General features: G+C 41.2%; 1 protein-coding gene across 1 annotated transcript; it reads left to right on the plus strand.

Annotated features, from left to right (window-relative positions):
• The first annotated feature begins 2,320 nt into the window (after positions 1–2,320).
• On the plus strand, positions 2,321–8,165 carry LOC115678846 (boron transporter 1-like). Its single transcript, XM_030602310.2, has 12 exons — positions 2,321–3,474; positions 3,680–3,762; positions 3,852–4,044; positions 4,138–4,276; positions 4,494–4,659; positions 4,889–5,055; positions 5,175–5,348; positions 5,420–5,515; positions 6,141–6,278; positions 6,354–6,673; positions 6,971–7,241; positions 7,709–8,165. The coding sequence occupies exons 1-12, from the start codon at positions 3,371–3,373 to the stop codon at positions 7,985–7,987; spliced, it is 2,130 nt and encodes a 709-aa protein (XP_030458170.2). The 5' UTR covers positions 2,321–3,370; the 3' UTR covers positions 7,988–8,165.
• The last annotated feature ends 13,201 nt before the right edge of the window (positions 8,166–21,366 follow it).

Below are 21,366 nucleotides of genomic sequence, written 5' to 3' on the forward strand. Positions count from 1 at the left end.
GCTCGAAGCTTGGCTTGATGACGAAGAAGAGGAATACAATGACGAAGATCCACTTCGGCCAAGCTTCGCCCTTAGGCCAAGCTTCGAGCTCAAGCGGCCGCCATGGCCAAGCTTCAAGCTTGAGCGGAGCAATCATGGCCAGCCAAGCTTCGAGCTCGAGCGGCCGCCATGGCCAAGCTTCGAGCTCACGGCCGCCAAACTATAAGGTCGAAGAATTGAAGCTCAATATTAAGGACGGGGGAAATGGCGAGGCCGTGGAGGTGTCGCTCGGTCTCACAACCAGAGGTTCTCTTCCTCTGAAACTTCCCGGAAGCTATCCAAGTTCCATCGGTTTCAACTCGAATGGCTATCTTTCTTGATGGTAAAACTGTTGATCCTTGCATTATCATCTTCTAACCACATTTTGATAAGAAAAGAAAAGCCAAAAAGGAACGAGCTTGAAGCTTGGCCATGGCCGCTCCACTCGAGTGGAGCGGCCATGGCCAAGCTTCAAGCTCACGGCCGCCATGGTTGGCAGCTACCACGAAGTTCAAGTGGAGCTGCCATGGCCAAGCTTCAAGCTCACGGGCGCTATGGTTGGCAGCTACCATGAAGCTCCTGGAGGTCCAGGCGATAGTGGGCAGCGACAAACCAACTCCAGAAGAGCTCTGGCCAAGCGAGAAGACGATAAACAGTAACTTCGAAGATGATGAACAGTAACTCGCAATGAACAAAGATTTTTTTTTAAAATTTTTTTCTGATATGGCGTCACGCGACCGCCACGTCAGAGTTTTAACAAAAAATTTTAACAGAACCCTAACGGAGGTTAAATGTGTCACAATGTGCATAGTTTGGGGTTTTTAGTGTCACAAAAAAAAAGTTTGGGATAAATGTGTCACAATAGGCATAGTTTTGGGTTTTTTGTGATTTTTTTCCCATATTTAAATTCAGAAATCGAAAATCATTTTTTTAAATATGATTAGATATCGATACTTAAACCATAAACTCTACGTTTGGGCACGGGAACTCTAATGCTTGTTCTCAAGCTCTTGACAGTGGCCGGGTTCATCAAGTCCAAAGAGGCCGGCTCGAAACCCCGGTGCCCAAGCCCAGGTCCGAAGAGTTTGGGCTTGGGACACCAGCATCCATGGCTAGGCCTAGGATTTCGGTATCGTTGCTCGACTCCTTGGCGCCCTAGCCTAGGTCCATAGAGATTGGACTCAAGACCTGATGCTTGTGCCCAGATCTTTAATACTCATGTTCGAGTCCATTAAGGCTAGGCTCAAGTCCACAAAGTCCGGGCTAGAGACCCCATGCTTGGGACCGGGTCCATCAAGACTAGGACCGTGACCCAAGTGCCAGTGCTCGGGTCCCCAGTGCCGGGGCCCATGTCCATCAAGGCTGCACTTGTGTCCATTGAGGCTGCGCTTGGGTCCCCGACGCCCGTACCTGTGCTCGGGACCCCCGCGTCCTAGCCCGAGTCCCAAGTCCATTGAGATTGGGTCCAAGATGCCAGCTCAATCAAGGCCCGGCTTTAGACCCTGACCCCCGCACCCAGGTTCATCGAGACCAGGCTTGTGTTCATCGAGGCCGGGATCGGGACCCTGGTGACCGTACCCGGTTCCCTGGCTGCCCGGTTCCCTAGTTGCCTATGCGCAAGTCACTAATGCGCCGAATAATGTATAATTATTTAGATTTGATTTTTCTTACCAAATAACGAAAAATATTTTTTTAGTTCAGTTTCAGATTTCAGCCCAACACCGATTGATTCAAGGTATAGATTCTGAATTGGGACTGATTCAGGGTACAGAATCGGAACCGGACCCAACGCCTTGGGAACCGGACCGTCCAATTGCTTACCACTTCTAATACGTAATAACGTTGTGTTGGGGGCGGCGGCGGGGTCGTATTCGGAGAAATCTTAAATTTCACGCCCGGAGACCCGTCTGGTTAAAAATTAAGCGGGAATCACCGCATCCGTACGCGGGGGTTTCGGCAAACCTAATTTCTTTATTTAAAATTTTGTCGGAATCAGCAATCGGATCAGGCGAAGAAAACATTGTTTTCCTCTCTGTCCGATAACACATCCTTCCATGCTTTTCTTCCCTTTTCCTCTCCTCAATAAACAAACGAATTCCGTGAAGGAAACAAACTCTCATCAGGCTTCACAGCCGTTAGTTTGCCATTGTCGTCTCCCCCGTTCTCTGTCCCTCTCACATCGCTCTCTGCGTGCTTGAGTACGACTGCAGAGAGAGAGAGAGAAAGAGAGGAGATAGAGAGAGAAAAGAGAGAGAGAGTTGGTTTGTATTATTGGCAGTAGTAGTACTTTTGGACGTGGGGAGCGGGTGCTATTTAATGTCCAGTCATCCGCACCACTGTCTCCATCCCACGCCCACGCCTGAAATCCTCTCGTATCGCCCGAGTGTGTATCTTTCTCTACTTGCATTTTGCTCTTGCGGGTCGCTCCGATACTCTGTCCCCGGTTCTTGAGCCTTCTTGGGTTGTCCTTACATGATCGTTTCCCCCTCTGTGAGTAATGTAACTCGTTGTTCCGGTGTTGCAACGCGGTCTGTGTGCTGGACTGCGAATGCCCGTTTCCCCTGAAGTTCGTTGACCGGTTGCTGTGGTGTTTCTCGACCATGACTTGTCGTTAGCTCCGCTGTGTTCTGGGTTTTGAGCATTTTGCTCGATAGTACTCTCGGGTCGTCGGTTGTTTCGCTCCAGTAATGGCTTTCCGTTAGTTCGAGTGCGTTTCGCTCCTTAGGACTTCGTAGAATTGGCTGCGAGCTCTAGCTTCTGATTCCGCGCCATGTAACGGTTCCTTGGCATTTACCCTGCATTTGGTAATCCTTGTGCTCGCTTCCTGGGTGACTCTCTGATTAATTTGACCCTCTCTTGAGATGAAAGACGTGATGCTTTTTGAAGTCGATCGCTAAATGTATCTAATTTGGAGAATGTCCTCTTCTCTTTGCTAGTTAGATCTCCTCTTACCGTGTCCTTCATGGATTCCCTTCGTTAGTTTCGCAATAGCTGAAGGAAATGGAACTGAAATAGGTCCATCCCTTCTGATGGATTCTTTCGCTATTCGAAGTTAGCCAATCTTATCGCGAGTTATTATTACCTACCCTCAATCATGTAAAGACATCCCAAATTCATTCGTTCATTCATAAACCCTTTATTGGGTACTTACCTGATCAGGAAATATTCTTTGTAGCTCTTTCCCTCGGTTAAATTATGACTATGATGTCCTAGTCTATCCTCCTGCAGTTTCTTTGCTTCTGCTCTTGCGAAATCCGTAATAGCAGCCTCTAGCATCATTCGTAACCTGTTGTTTTTGCATTTCAACCCAATAAAAAGTAAACTGTAACACTCTTCAAAGTCTCAATTAACCATGGAAGAAACTTTTGTTCCCTTTCGAGGGATCAAGAATGACCTTAGAGCAAGACTTCTGTGCTACAAGCAAGATTGGACAGGTGGTATCAAAGCCGGTATCAGGTACGTGAGCTTTTTTCAATTATATGGCAGAACAGAATTAGCATCTTAATTCACGGCTGTACAAACTATGGACATGGAGGAATTTGGTCAGCGTACTTGATAAAATATGGCTGATCCAAGTGCAAAGATATGATGGATACTTGTACGTGTTACTATCTTTAATGCTCATCGAAGCTTTCCTGATCGACCTTTCTTTGCCCATTAGAATCTTGGCGCCAACGACTTACATATTCTTTGCCTCTGCCATTCCAGTCATATCATTTGGGGAGCAGTTGGAAAGAAACACAGGTACAATAAATTTTCCTCAATTGTCTATGTCCTTTCTTGATTATTGGAATTACTTTCCTAAAGTCAGTAAATGGAATCGTGTCCTGCAGATGGAACCCTTACTGCAGTTCAAACTCTTTCATCTACTGCACTCTGTGGTGTCATTCACTCACTTGTGGGAGGACAACCACTTCTCATACTGGGGGTTGCTGAACCAACTGTCTTAATGTACACGTTCATGTTCGACTTTGTGAAAGACCGAAAGGATTTGGGCCAGAAGCTTTTCCTTGCTTGGACAGGATGGTAATATACTCTGCCGATTCCGAAATCAAAAGTTTTTAAAAGTGACACTCACAGTGAGAAACTGAACCATTCTGTTATGGCGTTTTCTTATAGGGTGTGTGTATGGACAGCCCTTCTGCTCTTTTTACTGGCCGTTCTGGGTGCATGCTCTATAATCAATAGATTTACGAGGCTTGCTGGTGAATTATTTGGTCTGCTAATTGCTATGCTCTTTATGCAGCAGGCTATACGAGTGAGTATGCTTAATCATCTTTCAACATTGAAAATTAGATATAACCGCAAGATATTCTTAATTATTTGTTTTTACCAATATGTCCTCGGAGAGCCCTCTGAAGATAGCTTTTCAAAGGTGCTTCTCCACTTACATCTACATATGGGTCTACTGGTACGCTAGTGAGCACTAGATGTCTTTGACAGACTGAAAATGCCTTTAATTTGTGAATCCGTAGGGAGTGATAGAGGAGTTTGGCGTCCCTGAGAGAGAAAATCCCAATCAGGCTGCACTATTACCATCGTGGCGATTTGGCAATGGAATGTTTGCTCTGGTCTTGTCCTTTGGTCTCCTTCTTACAGCACTCAGGAGCCGCAAAGCTCGTTCTTGGCGCTATGGAACAGGTATTCATAAATTCTTTAAGCATCCACTGAAAGAAGTGCATTATTGAAATATTTAAAATTCTTCCTAAATATTATTGTTTATTATGCTATACATGGTTATGGTAAACATTTGGAATTAGGTTTTTCTATAATGGGGAGTTGCTGCCATGGGAGGAGGCACTCTTCTATCTGAAGCAAGTACAGTTAAGATATAATGAGTTTTGCTAACAATATGTGATGATCTTTATAGGGTGGTTACGAGGATTCATTGCAGACTACGGTGTCCCACTTATGGTTCTTGTCTGGACGGCTGTGTCATATATTCCGGTTAAAGATGTCCCAAGGGGGATTCCTAGGCGACTTTTTAGTCCAAATCCCTGGTCTCCTGGGGCTTATTCAAACTGGACAGTTGTCAAGGTGCGTTCCAGCATGCATCTATTGTGGGTTTTCACATTTCATTTTGGCCTGCGGTCCAGGAAGAAGGATTTACGAACTGAATCCTGTATTGACGAGATATCATGCTTTCTTGCATACAGGAAATGTTGAATGTGCCACCTCTATATATAGTTGGAGCATTTATCCCAGCAACTATGATAGCTGTGCTTTATTATTTTGATCACAGTGTTGCATCTCAACTTGCCCAACAGAAGGAGTTTAATCTCAAGAAACCGTCCTCTTATCATTACGACCTCCTCCTTTTAGGTTTCTTGGTGAGTGATACCTCCTTTCCAGCTATGTGACAGTTCCTTTTGCTCCTTTTAATCTGTTTGGTTCCCACCAGACTATCCTCTGTGGTCTTATTGGCATTCCTCCTTCCAATGGTGTGATTCCACAATCTCCAATGCATACGAAAAGTTTAGCTACTCTGAAACATCAGGTAATTCTTGGAACTTCGGTCATGAGATGAATAAATACTTGGCAGTGAAGGAATTAAGTAGTTCAAAAAGGAACTTTGCTATTGAAATTAAGATTCTCTTGCTTCTCAAAACTGGCAAAAGGAAGATATTCCTGGGCATGTTTCTGGTTGTACCGAGTAGGATGCTGACCAAATTCAAAGAGGGGCCTGCATCCTGTTTTTGGATGGAACTGGAGGATATAAGAAACTCAGCCTTCAGCTTGGAAGCCAAGCTAGTCAGTAAACGACCATCCATAACTATAAGAGATGTATGGCGTAGCCAAGTGTTATAAAACTGACTTAATGCTGAAGCGAAGTCATTTTCTCAGGGTGCCAAACTTACTTATGCTTGCTTAGAACCACCTACAATATTCCTCGAACTCGTGGATGTTGTCTCAATATGGTAGGCTCACTGCTGTAATTTGCCTCAGAGAGCTTGATAAGGAGCTAGGAATGTTCTTGTTTTCTGTCCTTTGTATACTCAATTGTAGACTATATCGCTTGAGATCGAATGTTGATATTCGTTTCATTATAAGTTTTGTTTATATTTTGTTATTTCATCTTCTTAAAGACCTATAGTGCCACGACTAACACTTGTTGAAAACAGCTCCTGCGGAATAAGCTAACATCAACAGCCCGGAAAAGTATGAGGAAAAACTCAAATCTTGTTCAGCTATACAGAAATATGCAAGAAGCCTACAATGAAATGCAGACTCCCCTGGCCTACCAAATGCCTCCTATGCTGGTGAACTCATCTGCCTGATCTTCTGAATAATAATTTCCCCTGCTTTTGGTAAGACTAACTTTATGACGGGTATAGGGGCTGAAAGAGCTGAAAGACTCGACAATCCAGCTGGCCTCAAGCACCGGTTACATCGATGCTCCCATTGACGAGACTATTTTTGATGTGGATAAGGATATTGACGATCTTTTACCGGTCGAAGTCAAGGAGCAGCGCCTCAGTAATCTGCTGCAGGCACTGATGGTTGGTGGTTGTGTTGCTGCAATGCCTTTACTAAAGAAAATCCCGACATCTGTTCTTTGGGGCTACTTTGCTTTCATGGCCATTGAAAGCTTGCCTGGGAATCAATTCTGGGAGAGGATCTTGTTACTTTTTACAGCTCCAAGTCGAAGATACAAGTAAGCTCCTAATTCTGTCCTGTAAATCTTTCGGCAATGGCATCTAGATCTCAAGTGCTCTCTCTCTCTCTCTCTCTCTCTCTCTCTCTCTCTCTCAAATTAGAAGTTGTAACAACTTGCAATCTAGCTTTGGTTTTACAAAACAAAGAAGAACAATGCATCCATCTAATCGCTGATTGTCTAGTTAAGTGGCTGGTGGTCATCAGGCTTTCTTCTGCATGTAATTGGCATGATTATCATTTGTGTTAGAATCTTGTATGAATATAAAAAACAATGATTTATTTTCTAATTTGGCAGGGTTCTGGAGAAGTACCATGCAACCTTTATTGAGACTGTGCCCTTCAAAACAATTGCCTTTTTCACTTTGTTCCAGACAGCTTACCTGCTCCTGTGCTTTGGGATTACATGGATCCCAATAGCTGGAGTCTTGTTCCCACTTTTAATTATGCTGCTCGTTCCGGTGAGGCAGTATTTCCTGTCTAAGTTCTTTAAAGGAGCTCATCTTCAAGACCTGGATGCTGCAGAATATGAGGAAGCCCCTGCCATACCCTTTAATATGTCATTTGAAGTAAGTTGTCAGGACTATCATTCTAGCTTTTCCTGTCAATGGATTTTAAATGGACATAGCATTAAAATATCCTTAAGTCATGGCACTTCTATCCGGTATCAATTTTGTTCGATGGCTTGCTGAGGCTAATGCTAGTCTAGAACATCTTTAAGCATTAGCATGACTGCATTTTCGTCTTATGGCTGTATGAATCTGTTCTGCATGCCTATGTCTGTTCAAATGGGACATGCACCTGCTCCAGTTGGGATCAACAACTTTTAAAATCATCCTCTTGTTTCTTGGATGATGTAAACTAGAGTAATGCTAGGTCTATTAAGACTAATATTACAAAAAATCTGCCGTATTGGGTATAGCAAAATAACCGAGCTGTAGCATGTCTAGCATTACCCCACGAATTTACTTCATGATAGAAATGCAAAAAGATTAGACGGTCATGCTTCATGCTTTGCTTCTGGTTTATGCCACAGGATCAAGAAATTCCTACAAGAACTACCGACATAGATAGTGGTGAAATTCTTGATGAAATGATCACCAGAAGCCGTGGTGAGATCCGCCACACTCATAGTCCAAAGATAACTAGTTCGACCCCGAACTCGACCGAGGATATAAGACCAGCTCTCAGCCCACGGATGTCACAGAGGGCATTCAGCCCTAAATTTACCGGTAAGGGAGTCGTGGAAAAGCAAACTCACAGTCCTGGACCATCAACTCTTGGAAAGGACACTTACGGCTCGTCTTCAAATTAGAAAGATATATTGCAGTTCTCATTAAGCCATCAATTGTGCCAGAGGAGTCAGTAGTCAAGTGCTAAAAGTTTCTGTAATTGATCACAAATATTTCCGAGTTCTGTTCTGGCACTAACCTGTGAAGGTGATGTATGTCTATTGTCACCTTGCCCAGTATAATCTAAAACACTGCATAGAACTACAGATAACATGTCATGTTTTCTATTATGTCCTGGTCCAAACCTCCTCGTCTGAAACGCAGTTTTCATACACCGAAGACTGATAATATCTCTTTACATGAAATGACGCAACTCTTGCCATTTGAATATATATCAAATCCAAACATGTATCGAAATTTGAAGTACTCAATCTGGCAAGTTCCCTTCTCCTTGCGAAAACGAGAATATCTTCTCAAATGGTGCGAAAGTTGATGATTGGTAGATCAATTGGTATGGAGATGATTTCTACTTTTCTCTTTGTTATCGAAGATCTTCGAAGCCTTAAAAGAACTTTAATCTTCAGTTAATTAGCTTTGACTCCAGGTAAGGTCTTCCATGCACGCTGAAAGATTTTTAGTGCTACTAATGTGAGCTCCTAATGCTGCACGCGTTACGACTACTAAGCATCAGACATCAATTTGAGCGACCATGGTTGTAATTTATGAAATCAATTTGACTTTGTCAAGTAGGGTCCAAGATCAATTTAACCACATTTGCTTCATCAAAATAATTAATTTGTTTTGAATATCGTAGATAAATCATTTTTTTTCCATATTCATATGAATAAATTACCACTATCAAATAAGTGCATTTAAATAGACATATCTCTTTGAGTTATTAATGGTAGTTCAGTATGGCACAAATTCTTGTATTCTGCTTTTGTAGCATGAAAATACATCTCTTCAAAACATCATATTTTAATATCGCGAAAAACCCAAAACTGGTATGCCTATGACAATTTTATCCCAAACTAATTTTTTTACCATAAAAAACCCCAAACTGGTACACCTGTGACAAATTTACCCTCAATTTATTTCTGTTAAATTTTATTGTCAAATTACTTTGTTAAATAACACGCGGCAATTGACAGATGTACCAATTTTATGTTTTACCATCCATTTGTCACAGGCATACCAGTTTATGATTTTTTGTGATATTAATTCAATTTAATGGAAACTAACGGAGGGTAAATTTATCACAAATATACCGGTTCGGGGTTTTTGATGATCAAAAAATTAGTTTGGAGTAAATTTATTACCGGTGTACCAGTTTGGGGTTTTTCGTGATTAAAAAATTAATTTGGGATAAAATTATCACAGATATACCAATTTGGGATTTTCCGTAATATTAATCCTATTTATTATCAACACTATAAATAAATAGTACACTTTTAATAGTTATGAAAAGACGCTTCTTTTCGTGACAATATGCTTGAACAAACACGCTTTGTCGTACCTCTAGTAATAGTTCACTGTTCTTCATCTCGTTTCAAATAACATGTCTATTATGCTTCTTGCAACTCCTCTTCTTCTTTCTCTCGGATCGCACTAATATGCAGAGGAAATTGTCCGATAAGTTCTAAACTTACCAATTCAGTCCTAAACTTTTTAGTTTGACCAATTTAGTCCTAAACCTTTTGACGATTTGCCAATATAGTCCTTCTGGCTAATTTTGGCGAGAATTCGCTGACGTGAACGTCAGTCATCCTATATGGCTCGGCCAGCATTGATGTAATAATTTTTACAAAAAATTTCTGAAATTTTCTGATTTTTAATATTTTTTGAATTTTTCTTGTTTTCCTTATTTCCTTTTCACTATGCATCTTTCCAATAGGATTGGCGAGGGCTGGTTACACTTGCCGACATTGGGCGAGGACCACCAAGCCCTAGCCGACTGCAAGTGAGGGTTGCCAAGCCCTCGCCCAGTGGCTGGCAAGGGCCTGCACGCCTCGTGGCCTCAAGTCCTCGCCTCGCAGCCACACCCCTCCCCCGTGATCAATGTGACCCTCACCCATGGTTAGCGAGGGCTTGGCGACCCTCACTTAGTGTTGGTGAGGGCATGTAGGCCCATCCAAAAAGATGCACAATGAAAAGAGAAAAAAAGAAATAATTATAAAAATTATAAAAATCAGAAAATTATAATATAAAGAATTGCAAAAATTATTCACGTCAGCATCGACCATTCGCCGTCATGTCACGTAAGATGGCCGATGTCCACGTCAGTGATTTTCGACTAAAATTGTTTGGAAGGGCTATAGTCGTCGAAAGGTTTAGAATTGAATTAGCCGTCATACAATAGGTTTAAGACTTTTTGGACAATTATTCCAATAAATGCCTATAACAACTAATATTATTAACTTCCTTCATTTTCATATGAACAAGAACCTCTCTCTGGAACAGTAAATTTGAAAATATAATATCTTTGCTTTTTCATTGGTAATATAGAAAAATGTTAATACCACGAAAAACCTTAAACTATACCTAGTGTAACCCAAATATCCAAAACTTTTTTCTTTGTCACTAAAAACCTTAAACTTGCCCATTGTGACACAAATATCCAAACTTTTTTTTTGTGTTATAAAAAACCCTGAACTTATACTAGTGTGACATACATATCCTGGATGTAACTAAAATAGATGATATATATGTCACATATGTATAAGTTTGGATTTTTTTTGGACGAAAAAAATTGGGAGTATTTGTGTCACAGTGGGCAAGATTAGGTTTTTGGTGACATGTTTAGAGTATTTGTATTATAGTGGGCATAGTTTGGAATTTTTTGTGATATTTTTCCTATAAAAAAATTGTGTTTATTATTTATTTGGTGGCACTATTTTGACACCTTTTTCTAGTCGCCTTTTTATCTTAGGCTCCGTTCGTTTGGCGGAAAATATTCTCCGGAAAATATTTTCCAGGTTTTCGGTGTTCGGGGCGGAAAACGTTTTCCGCGGGAAAATATTTTCCTTCCCCCACACAAAATAGCCTAAGTCTATGGAAAATGACTTTCGCTTCTTCAAAAGCGAAAATCATTTTCCGAGCTTCTTCTTCTTCTTCTTCTTCACTAAGGTCGCCGGCCGCCGCCGGTCGCTCCGCCGCCGCCCGGTCGCCGCCGCCGCCGCCGCCGGTCGCCGGCAAAAAATATTTTCCGAAACTTTTTCATATTGATCACCGAACACCGGAAAATTATGTTCGGGAAAACATTTTCCAGGAAAATGACTTTCGAAAATATTTTCCAAAAGGAGAATATTTTCCGCCAAACGAACTGGCCTTAGTTACCAAATTTCCTTCTATCACAATATTTGGCTCAAAGTTTATGATTGGCCTTATCCCGCTCTCTCTCAATATAATTAATTTCATCACCTGTCTCGTTCACATACCATATTAGTGCTAAGTTGTCAAAAGTTAACTTATCTCTAATGTACTTTTGAATCGTTAAAATTGAAAGTTGTCTTTGTTTTAACTAAGACTATGTTTTGAAAGTGGAAATTTTTTTTTCCGATAATGAGTTCATTGATTTGTTTAAGATATAACAAGGTTAATTTGAGATGTTAGAAAATCGTTCATTTGTTATTTTGTCTATCTTAAAGTGATTGTGATGAAATGTCAAATCTAATTGTAACTTTTTCGTATTAGAAACTTATATTTAGTCATAGAGTAAGATTTTGAGGATATGATTCACGAACTACATTGGTAACAATGGAACCATAAGAAAAGTAAAGTGCTGATCTTTCTCGTCCTTTTTCTTTTCATTAATCTTTTTTTAATCTCTATTGCATGTTAAGTTGAATACTTATGTTTATGCTGTTTTGGAGGAAAAATGAAATGTTTTTCTTTAGTTAGGTTCGAGAAGGAATGAAAAGATAAATTTGAATTAACCCAAGATAGGAAAATAGAATTCATAGATCAATAAGTTTCCTAAAAAATGTTTGTAACTACTAATACATGCTTGATAAAATTGAAAGCTAATTTGGTCAGTTAACGTAAAAAGATGTGTTTTAGCAATAATAGAATTTTGAAATAAGGTCACCTTTATTTACATAGTATGCTTTTATCAAACCTGCAATTCATCTTCATCCTCTAATTATACATATTGTACTACCATAGTAAACTTGAGTATAATCAACTTACGTGTACAATGCATATTTCCCGTAATAATTTCCATTAACATGCAAAGAACGAATTACTCTGTCAAGGCACGTGCAATCATTGCTAACCTATCAAAAGATAGCACCGGAATCTATGTAATCAGGAGCTCTGTTGATCTATCTAGAAGCTCAACTTTTTTTTGATTGAAAGAATAATAACTTCAAACACTGGATCCACATATCCATGTGTATTCCAAAGTTCCAGTCTTCTTCAATTAGGTTCTCAAATTAATCAGGGAACTTCCAAAGACCAAAGAATTTAATCCCAAGCTCTGCTGAAGTTTGGCGATATTTTGAAACAACTTGTTTCATCAAAGCCACGGAAGATAACCATTAAAAGAAGTTTAATCATAAATTAATTAGCTTTGACTCAAGGTAGATAAACATTGTGGTATGCTGAAAGATTTTTAATGCTACTAATGTGAGCTTTCAATGCTGCACACGTTACGTATAATAAGTTTCAGACATTAATAAGAGACATAAAAGAACTAGGTAGCTTACCATATATATGTTGTTGACGTTATTTGAGGGAGCATATGGCTTTGTCAAGTATGGTGCAAGACCAACTTGAAGTCAAACATATGCAACCAAAATCCTCTCTAAGATCAATTCCAAATGAGCCCAACCTGGTCAACATGCACATTTTGGTCATGAATCATGATTGATCACCCACAGACATCGCCAGCCATTTACCATTTTGGACATCTCATGGATTTTCACACACAGCTTGATGAAGATCTTGCCTCCCACCAAGCCTACCTGTCTGATAATTGCATCAATCCGTGCATAAGAAATAATGAAGCCGCCTTTGGCACTGTTTCATCGACAAAGGGCAATTTTCTGCAAGATTTTAACCATATCGATCAGTTTTATGTCGGCGGGTCTTCCTTGAATCATGCACTCAACCAACGAACTGCGTCTTTCGACCCTTCCGATGTATACCCGTGCAAAGTTTTTACAGATCTCAATGTGTACGAGTGCAAGCCATATGCCGAAGATGGCGGGCATGGCCTCGTCATGGACAATTTTCAAGTTGGAGGGAGCTTGATGGCTGTGACGACAGCCGATATGATGAATGAATCTGGTCGAAGCCATATGTTAGGAGACTATCATCAAGATGTCAAACCTGTGAGCTTCGTGGTCCCGGACGAGGTCTCTTGCATTAGTGCTGGAAATGGGTATTACAGGAAAAGTCTCATGAATAAGAGTAAGGCGTCCTCATCGTCCTCGTCACGAAGAACTTATAAAGCTCGTAAACGACCCCATGTGATCAAGGGACAGTGGACAACCGAAGAGGACAGGTTAGAGTAACATGATCTCCCACACATTTCCCCATTTTCACATCAAAAGTTTGGTAGGTTTTCTTTCGAGTTTTCAGGTTTGGTTTAATGGACGCAGATACGAATATGAACACAAACCCAGTATGCGTGAATCTTATTAAACTCATGTCATTAAATGTAACTGCAGGCTTCTGATTCAACTGGTGGAACAATTTGGATTGAGAAAATGGTCTCACATTGCTCAGATGTTGCCTGGTCGGATAGGAAAGCAGTGCAGAGAAAGATGGCATAACCATCTGAGACCCGATATTAAGGTTTTCTTTCATTGTCATATTTTTATTATGTACTTTTGTTTCCCACTTGACCATATAAAAGATCAAATCTTTTATTAAAAAAACAAGAAAGCTGAATGACAAAATTTGATATTCTCGGCGTTTCTATTAAAAAGGTTCATGTATGCAACCATGCATGAGTTGTTTTTTTTTTTTGGTAAAGTACCATGCATGAGTTGTTGTGTTCGATTCCACCCAAAAAACTTGTGATTCTACAGAAGGACACATGGAGTGAGGAAGAAGACAAGATATTGATTAAAGCACACTCGGAGATCGGCAACAAGTGGGCCGAGATTGCCAAGAGACTCCCCGGAAGGACCGAAAACTCCATCAAGAACCACTGGAATGCCACCAAGAGGAGACAATACTCCAAGAGGAAGTGCAGGTCCAAGTACCCAAGAGCCTCCCTCTTGCAAGACTACATCAAGAGCTTGAACTTGAGCGCGTCTGCGAGTAACCCTAGAAAGTCTCCTGCCGGCGGCGGCAGTGACTGTGTCATGGTGGCAGACGACAACCATGAGAGCTCAAGCAAGTCAGCATCGGATCAGCCGAGTCTGGAGCTAATTGACTTTTGTTCAGGCGACCGGTTGGTGCCAAACTTTGAGTTCAGCGAAGTCCCGGAGTTGTCGTTCGACGACAAGTTGTTTCAAGAGGGATGCACCATTGATTCTCTCCTTGAGGACTTGCCTTGTCCACCTGATGCTGCGCATGTTAGTGATGAAGGGTATGGCATGGAAATGCTGGACATGGATCAATTGATCGAGCCTGATGAAGAGCCGAAGAAGGACTTAGACCTTGTGGAAATGATCTCTCAAGTTAATAGTCTTTAAATTTCTGATCCAGAAACAATAATTAAATTTCTTCTATTCAAAGATTAATCCCACAAAGAAATGATGAGAAAATGTTGATAAAAGGGCTTATCTAGCTTTTCAGCTGATGAGCTTGAGATGTTAACATTTAAAATGAGAGAGAAACAGATTGTGGTTGAATTAGGAAAAAGTGAAGAATTATTTGGAAGAAACTGCATTTTCTTTATTTACTTTAACTTTATTATAGAGTGGAAAAGTTGAGGGGAAAAAATAGCTGATGAGAAAATAATGAAGGTCAACAGTTGCTCACCTGCTTGTATGGTATTACTTGTATAACTTTAAGTCGGGATTATTATCGAATGTTGAGGTTTTTATTATACTTGGTGGAGCATTGCAATAACTTTACTATATTTTATTTGGTTATTGTTCTAGCTGAACTAAACTTGTATGTGTATGGAGGGGTCTAAATGGAGCTCGTAAGATACATGCAATTTCGTGGCCATGAAGGAAAGAGACAACTACATATGGGACGTGGTCGAGTGCATCCATGACCGATATATGACCACGGATTATGTGTGATTGATATATGTCAAACCATTAAATCTTAGAAGTCATTCAATAAAATGCCGTGTTAGAATATTCAGATATCAAATCACACGTCTTTTCATCTAATAACTTAGGTTATTAGTTTTTGATGATTCCATAAAATTTTACGTAATATCAAAGCAGAGATCCATATCTAAATCTTTTTAGGCCTCTTGCCAATTAGTAATTTCACATTTTAATCTTAAACCAAAATCCAATTAACACTCGTAAGAGAAAGTATTGGACTATTTTAAAAATTAAATCAAGTCTTCATCTAATAATTTAAGTTATCAGCGTAGTTGGCAATAATTTCACATAAGTTACTCGGTAACTGGCTCACATTGAAATATCTCAAAATGACTCAAATGTTCCCAATAAATTGTTGATATCGGCATAAAACTCTAAAACCCTAAATATCACTCTTCCCTCTCCACCTCCATTGTCATCTTGGGCCGCTCGCAACCACCATTGCCTCTCGCTCCACACCCCACCATTGTCGATGATAGCCCACGAGGCGTGAAAACCTAAAATTCCAAAATTCCTCTCTCCTTCATCTTGGGTATGCCAAGCACTCATGACTAGGAGGTCGGGGCCATCCGGGTCGCTTGAGGCCAACGAGAGAGAGAGAGAGAGAGAGCGCTGTGCAGGGTGGAGATTGTTAAAATATCTAAATATTAAATCACGCATTCACCTATTAGCTTAAGTTTTTAAAACAGTTGGCATTAGTCCCATTAACTTTCACATGTTATCAGAGCAGAAAATCCCGAGTTCAAATCTTTTCAGACCTTTATTTGACTCCCCAATTATATATTTCCACGCATTAGGCTTAAGCTAAAGTCTATCTACGTGTGACGTGAAGTGTTAGAAAGGAGGAAGAAGAAAGGAGAATGGCTAGAGGGAAAAATTAGAAATATAAAGAGAAGAAAAAAGGATAAAGTCATTAGTGCATTTGAAGTCCCAAAACTTTCGATGTATTTAGAACTTTTGCTGCACTTATCCCAAAAACAAAAAGGAGGAGAGTACATTATTTTTTGGTTGAAAGGAGAGTACATTTTAGCCGTTGAAATTCAATGTGTTGATTTGTCCTCTTTCAAAGGGAAAATTTAAGTAGAGAATTCCTATCTGCATATTTGACTCCAAGCGGATAATAAACGCAAGTTAGACACTTAAATATAGTTAATGTGAGCTTTTAGTGCCCGGGCGTTAAAGGTGTAGAAACAATACAGTAGACATTGGTCATAACTTACAAGAGGTAATAACGTGTGATGAGACTCCCTCCTGAGTGAGCATGCTTCAAAATTTAAGGACTCAAATGTCAATCGGTCCTCATATGTTGTCTCTCTAATCTCCATCTCTTATGGAGTTTCAGACAAAGCTGAATGAAGATCTTGCCTCCCAGCAAGCATACCTGTCTGATAACTGCTTCGAACCCTACACGAGAAATAATGAAACCACCTTTGCCTCGACAGATTCATTAAAAACGAGTTTCTTGCAAGATTTTCATCTAGTGGAACAATTTACCTTCAGTGGGTCTTCCTCAAATCTCGCATTTGAAAAACAGGCACCATGTCTTGCCCCTTTCTATGTTTATCCATACGATATTTCGGCGAATCTCGATGTGCTGCATCAGTGTACACGATTTGCAGATGGGTATGCTGTTGTCATGGACAATTTTCAAGTTGGAGGGAGCTTGACAATTCCGGCTATCGACTCAATAAGCACATACAATAAAAGTCACATGTTCTTCAACTCTCATCGAAATGTTAATCTCATGAAGTTTGCTGTTCCAGATGAAGTCTCTCGCACTATTGATGAATATGGGTATTACCAGAACGATTGCATGAATATGAGTAAGGTGGCGCCGTCTTCATCGGTGCAAAGGACTTGTGAAGGTTGCAAGAGATCCCAATTATCTAAGGGACAATGGACAGCTGAAGAGGACAGGTAGAGAATATATACGATCCCTATGCATTTTCCGAACGGTTTCTTTTTCTTGATCTCTCTTTTTTTTTTTTTTTTGGGGGTTTGGGAATTGGTATTTAGTTTACGCGCATAATCCAACAGTAGTTATGTTGAACTACTCATATTGTAGGCTTCTGACTCAACTGGTGGAACAATTTGGATTGACAAGGTGGTCTTACATTGCTCAAATGTTGCCCGGTCGGCTCGGGAAGCAGTGCAGAGAGAGATGGCACAGCCATCTGAGACCTAATATTAAGGTTCTTTTGCGTCCCTTTCAATCTCAATTAAGTGCCAATTCATTTGCAAAAAGAAATTTCAAGGCTAATAGCAATTCAACCTTTTCAGTATCCGAAGGACTTCGCATAAAATAGCAACTTCTCTGTAGGTTATGTTATACATTATATAACAGCTTAGAGTTCTTGTAATTTTTTAAGAAGTTGTGAAGATTGGGTGATTTGTATGTGATTTTAGGTCTAGTTGCATGAGTATAATGTGCAAAAGTCACTTACTGGATTATGCTGGAGTTATCAGGATGACAAGCAAGACTCTAAAGTAACAGGGATTGATCTGTTGGTTAATTTTTCCTCAAACCTCTACCCTTTTATATGATCATAAGAGATGAATCTTTCTGTAGTTAACACATGAACCTTCTTTGCATGAGAATCGGGTTTGTGTTCATACATCTGAAGCATGCGGGGTTTATTTTTGTTCCATTATATCCAAAAAATTTGTGATTTCGCAGAAAGATACATGGAGTGAGGAGGAGGATAAGATACTAATTCAAGCACATGCGGAGATTGGTAATAAATGGTCAGAAATCGCGAAGAAACTCCCCAGCAGGACCCAGAACTCGATCAAGAATCACTGGAATGCCACCAAAAGAAGGCAATACTCCAAGAGAAAGAGGCGTTCCAAGAATCCCAGAACCTCTCTCTTGCAAGAATACATTCAGAGCTTGAACTTAAGCACATCCGAGAGGTTCCCCGGAAAATCTTCTGGCGGTGATCACACCACGGCGGTCAACAACAATGCAAGCACAAACAAGTCAGCATCCGCAGTTCAGCCACGGCTGGAGTCAGACTCCTGCTCGAGCGATGATCGGTTAGTACGGAACATTATCAAGTTCGGTGAGGTACCGGAACTGTTGTTTGATGAGAAGCTGCTTCAAGAGGGATGCACAATTGATTTTCTTCTAGAGGACTTGCCTTGTATACCTGATGCTAGTGTGACAGGTGGTGGTGGTGGTGGTGAACAGTTTGGGATGGAAATGCTCGATATGGATTCATTGCTGGAGTCTGAAGAGCCAAACAAGAACTTAGACCTGGTGGAGATGATCAATCAAGTTAATGCTCAATCCCACTGATTAGAAGAATGATGAAAAGGTGTTCATCGAACGAAAGTTAATTTAATCGAGAGGCAGATAAAAGTGATTTTGATTGAAAACGAAAAAGAGGAAAGGTGGCAGGCTAGCTTGTTTTTGACATCACAAAAAAATGAGAGACTGGTCAAAATAGAAATTCTGGGAGGCTGAGGAAGGAAGTTCAGATATGTTCAGGAGAAACCAGCAATTTTTGTTCGGTTGAGAGGGACAAGTTTGAGCAAGAAGAATAAGACACGAATCAACATCAGTTGTCGCTCAACTCCTCGTGTATGAGATGGAGATGAGTACTCAGATTTTTATTCGGGATACAAGAATAATCGAGTGTTGTATTTGTCCCACTTGGTATATGTTGGGTTATTTAGGGTGCGCATGACAATTATTCTGTGCTCGGGAACTATTTCTACTCAGAAATGATTCTTTTTTATTCTGTGCCCGGAAACAATTTCTGAGCATTTGAAGGCGTCAGTAAGCGTCCAAAATTTCTATTCCTGGGATAGAAAAGAACGAAATACGTTTAGTAACTACACAAAATTTCTTTTATTAATAATATTTTAATAATATTTTAAATTATTTAATTTTTTTCTTTCTACCGTTCCCTTCTTTGGCCATGGCCGGTCACCGGCCCCGGCGATCGGCCACAGGCCAGGGCGTCGCGGCCCTCGCCGCCGCCCTAGCCGCCTGCCTCACCGCCGGCCTCATCCAGATCAGGCGAGGCCGAGCCTCACCGTCGGTCGCGACGGCGAGGTCGGCTTCGCCGTGGGTCGCGACGGCGAGGCCGACCTCACCGTGGGTCGCGACGGCAAGGCTCGGCCTCGCCCGATCTAGGCGAGGCCGAGCCTCGCCGTCTCGACCCACGGCGAAGCCGACCTCGCCGTCAGTCGCGACGGCGAGGCCGACCTTGCCATGATCGACGGCGAGCCGCCTCGCCCAGGCGGCGAGGGTCCAGCCTTCACCCTCGCCAGCAAGGGTCGTGACGCCCTCGTCGGCCCTGGGCTATGGCCGGTCGCCGGCGGCCAGCCGGCCGCCGGTGACCGGCCACAGGCCAGGGAAAAACAACACAAAGAAGAAAAGAAAAAAAAGAAAAAGAAGAAAAAGAACTCATTCTCAAAATTGTGCCGAGAAACAAGAAGCAACTTTTTTTTACTTCTTGTTTCTCTTCCAAAATTATTTTTGGGCACAAATTTTTGCAAAAATGTGCCCAGGAACAAAAAGTTTACCAAACGCATTTCTGTTCTCAAACTATTTCTGGGAACAAAAGAACAAAAATTTTCACTGTTTGGCACGTTACCAAACGGACCCTTATTCTTATGTCTTTGCCCAACCTGCACAATAGGGGGAGCAACCGGACCGTTTTGTGTCCAGAATTGAACCGAAGCAGCCTTATCCGAGCGATTTCAAACTGATTCACACGAAAACCAAATAGGGTTCCGAGTTATTAAGGAATCGGCCTTAACCAATTTGGTTCTTGAGTGGAATCGGTTTTAAACCGTGAATAGCCGGTTCTCGAGTAGAATTGGTTTGAAACCGGTCTTGACTGATTTGGTTCTTGAGTAGAACCCATTTTAAATCATCAATCGTCGGCTTTCGGGTGAAACTGGTTTTTAGCTTCTTTCTTTTACTTTGTTCCAAAAAATAAATAAAGATAGATATGTTGGAGATGATTTCGAACTTGGAAAGGTTAGGAAATTCGCCAATACTTTAATCACTATGTCACCCACGTGGCAATTTTTTACTAAAATAACAAGCATGTTACTTGAAGTTAAAGCCTGGCTCTAACTTTTGAAGTAGCCCAGAGCCGACTGTTTTGGTTCCAAGTCGATTCCAAAAATTAATAACCGACTCTGACAAGGTAAATTTTAGGTTCTTGACAATTCCTCGTACTCGTCTAGTTCGTTCTATAGACTTATTGACAATTCAAGGGATAAGTACAGCGTAAGTGCCATAACTTTTGTACGGAGGACACTTAAATGCTATAACTTTCAAAAAAATGATCACTTAAGTGCCACTTACGAGCTGGTCGTGAGAGCCCGAAACCGCGGCTTTTCCGGCCGAACAATGACCTTCCCGGTGAGGCGAGCACCACCAGCTTGAAGAGGGGGTGTCGGTGAATCATTCCATAGCCTCCGTTCGTCTCGAAATTTCCGTTTTAGCCTTCGTTGACAAAGGTAAAAATGCTTCGTAGTCACACAATTTATCGAACCGATTTGTGTGACTACGAAGCATTTTTACCTTCGTCAACGGAGGTTAAAATGGAAATTTCGAAACGAGCGGAGGCTATGTAATGATTCCAGTCGTAAGGGCCCGAAACCGCGGCTTTTCCAATCGAACGGTGACCTTCCCGGCGAGACGAGCACCACCAGCTTGAAGAGGGGGTGTCGGTGAATCATTACATGGCCTCCGCTCGTCTCGAAATTTCCATTTTAACCTCCGTTGACGAAGGTAAAAATGCTTCGTAGTCACACAATTTAAAAAATGCTTCGTAGTCACACAAATCGGTTCGATAAATTGTGTGACTACGAAGCATTTTTACCTTCGTCAACGGAGGCTAAAACGGAAATTTCGAGACGAACGAAGGCCATGGAATGATTCACCGACACCCTCTCTTCAAGCTGGTAGTGCTCGCCTCACCGGGAAGGTCATTGTTCAGTCGGCAAAGCCGCGATTTCGAGCCCTCACGACCAACTCGTAAGTGGCACTTAAGTGATCATTTTTTTGAAAGTTATGACACTCAAATGAGCCAAAAACAAGTTATGGCACTTAAGTGTCCTCCGTACAAAAGTTATGGCACTTGCGTTGTACTTATCCCGACAATTCAATGTTGTCGGCCACGAAAACGAAACTCTGTAGGGAATGTTTAGCAGGATTTTCAGGAGCAAAAATTGCTTAGTTCGAACTTCAATTAATTAGC

Source organism: Syzygium oleosum, unplaced genomic scaffold (genome assembly GCF_021117445.2).
Source record: "Syzygium oleosum isolate NSW1041296 unplaced genomic scaffold, Sole_v2.1 Sole_v2.17, whole genome shotgun sequence".
In the NCBI taxonomy this organism is placed as follows: domain Eukaryota; kingdom Viridiplantae; phylum Streptophyta; class Magnoliopsida; order Myrtales; family Myrtaceae; genus Syzygium; species Syzygium oleosum.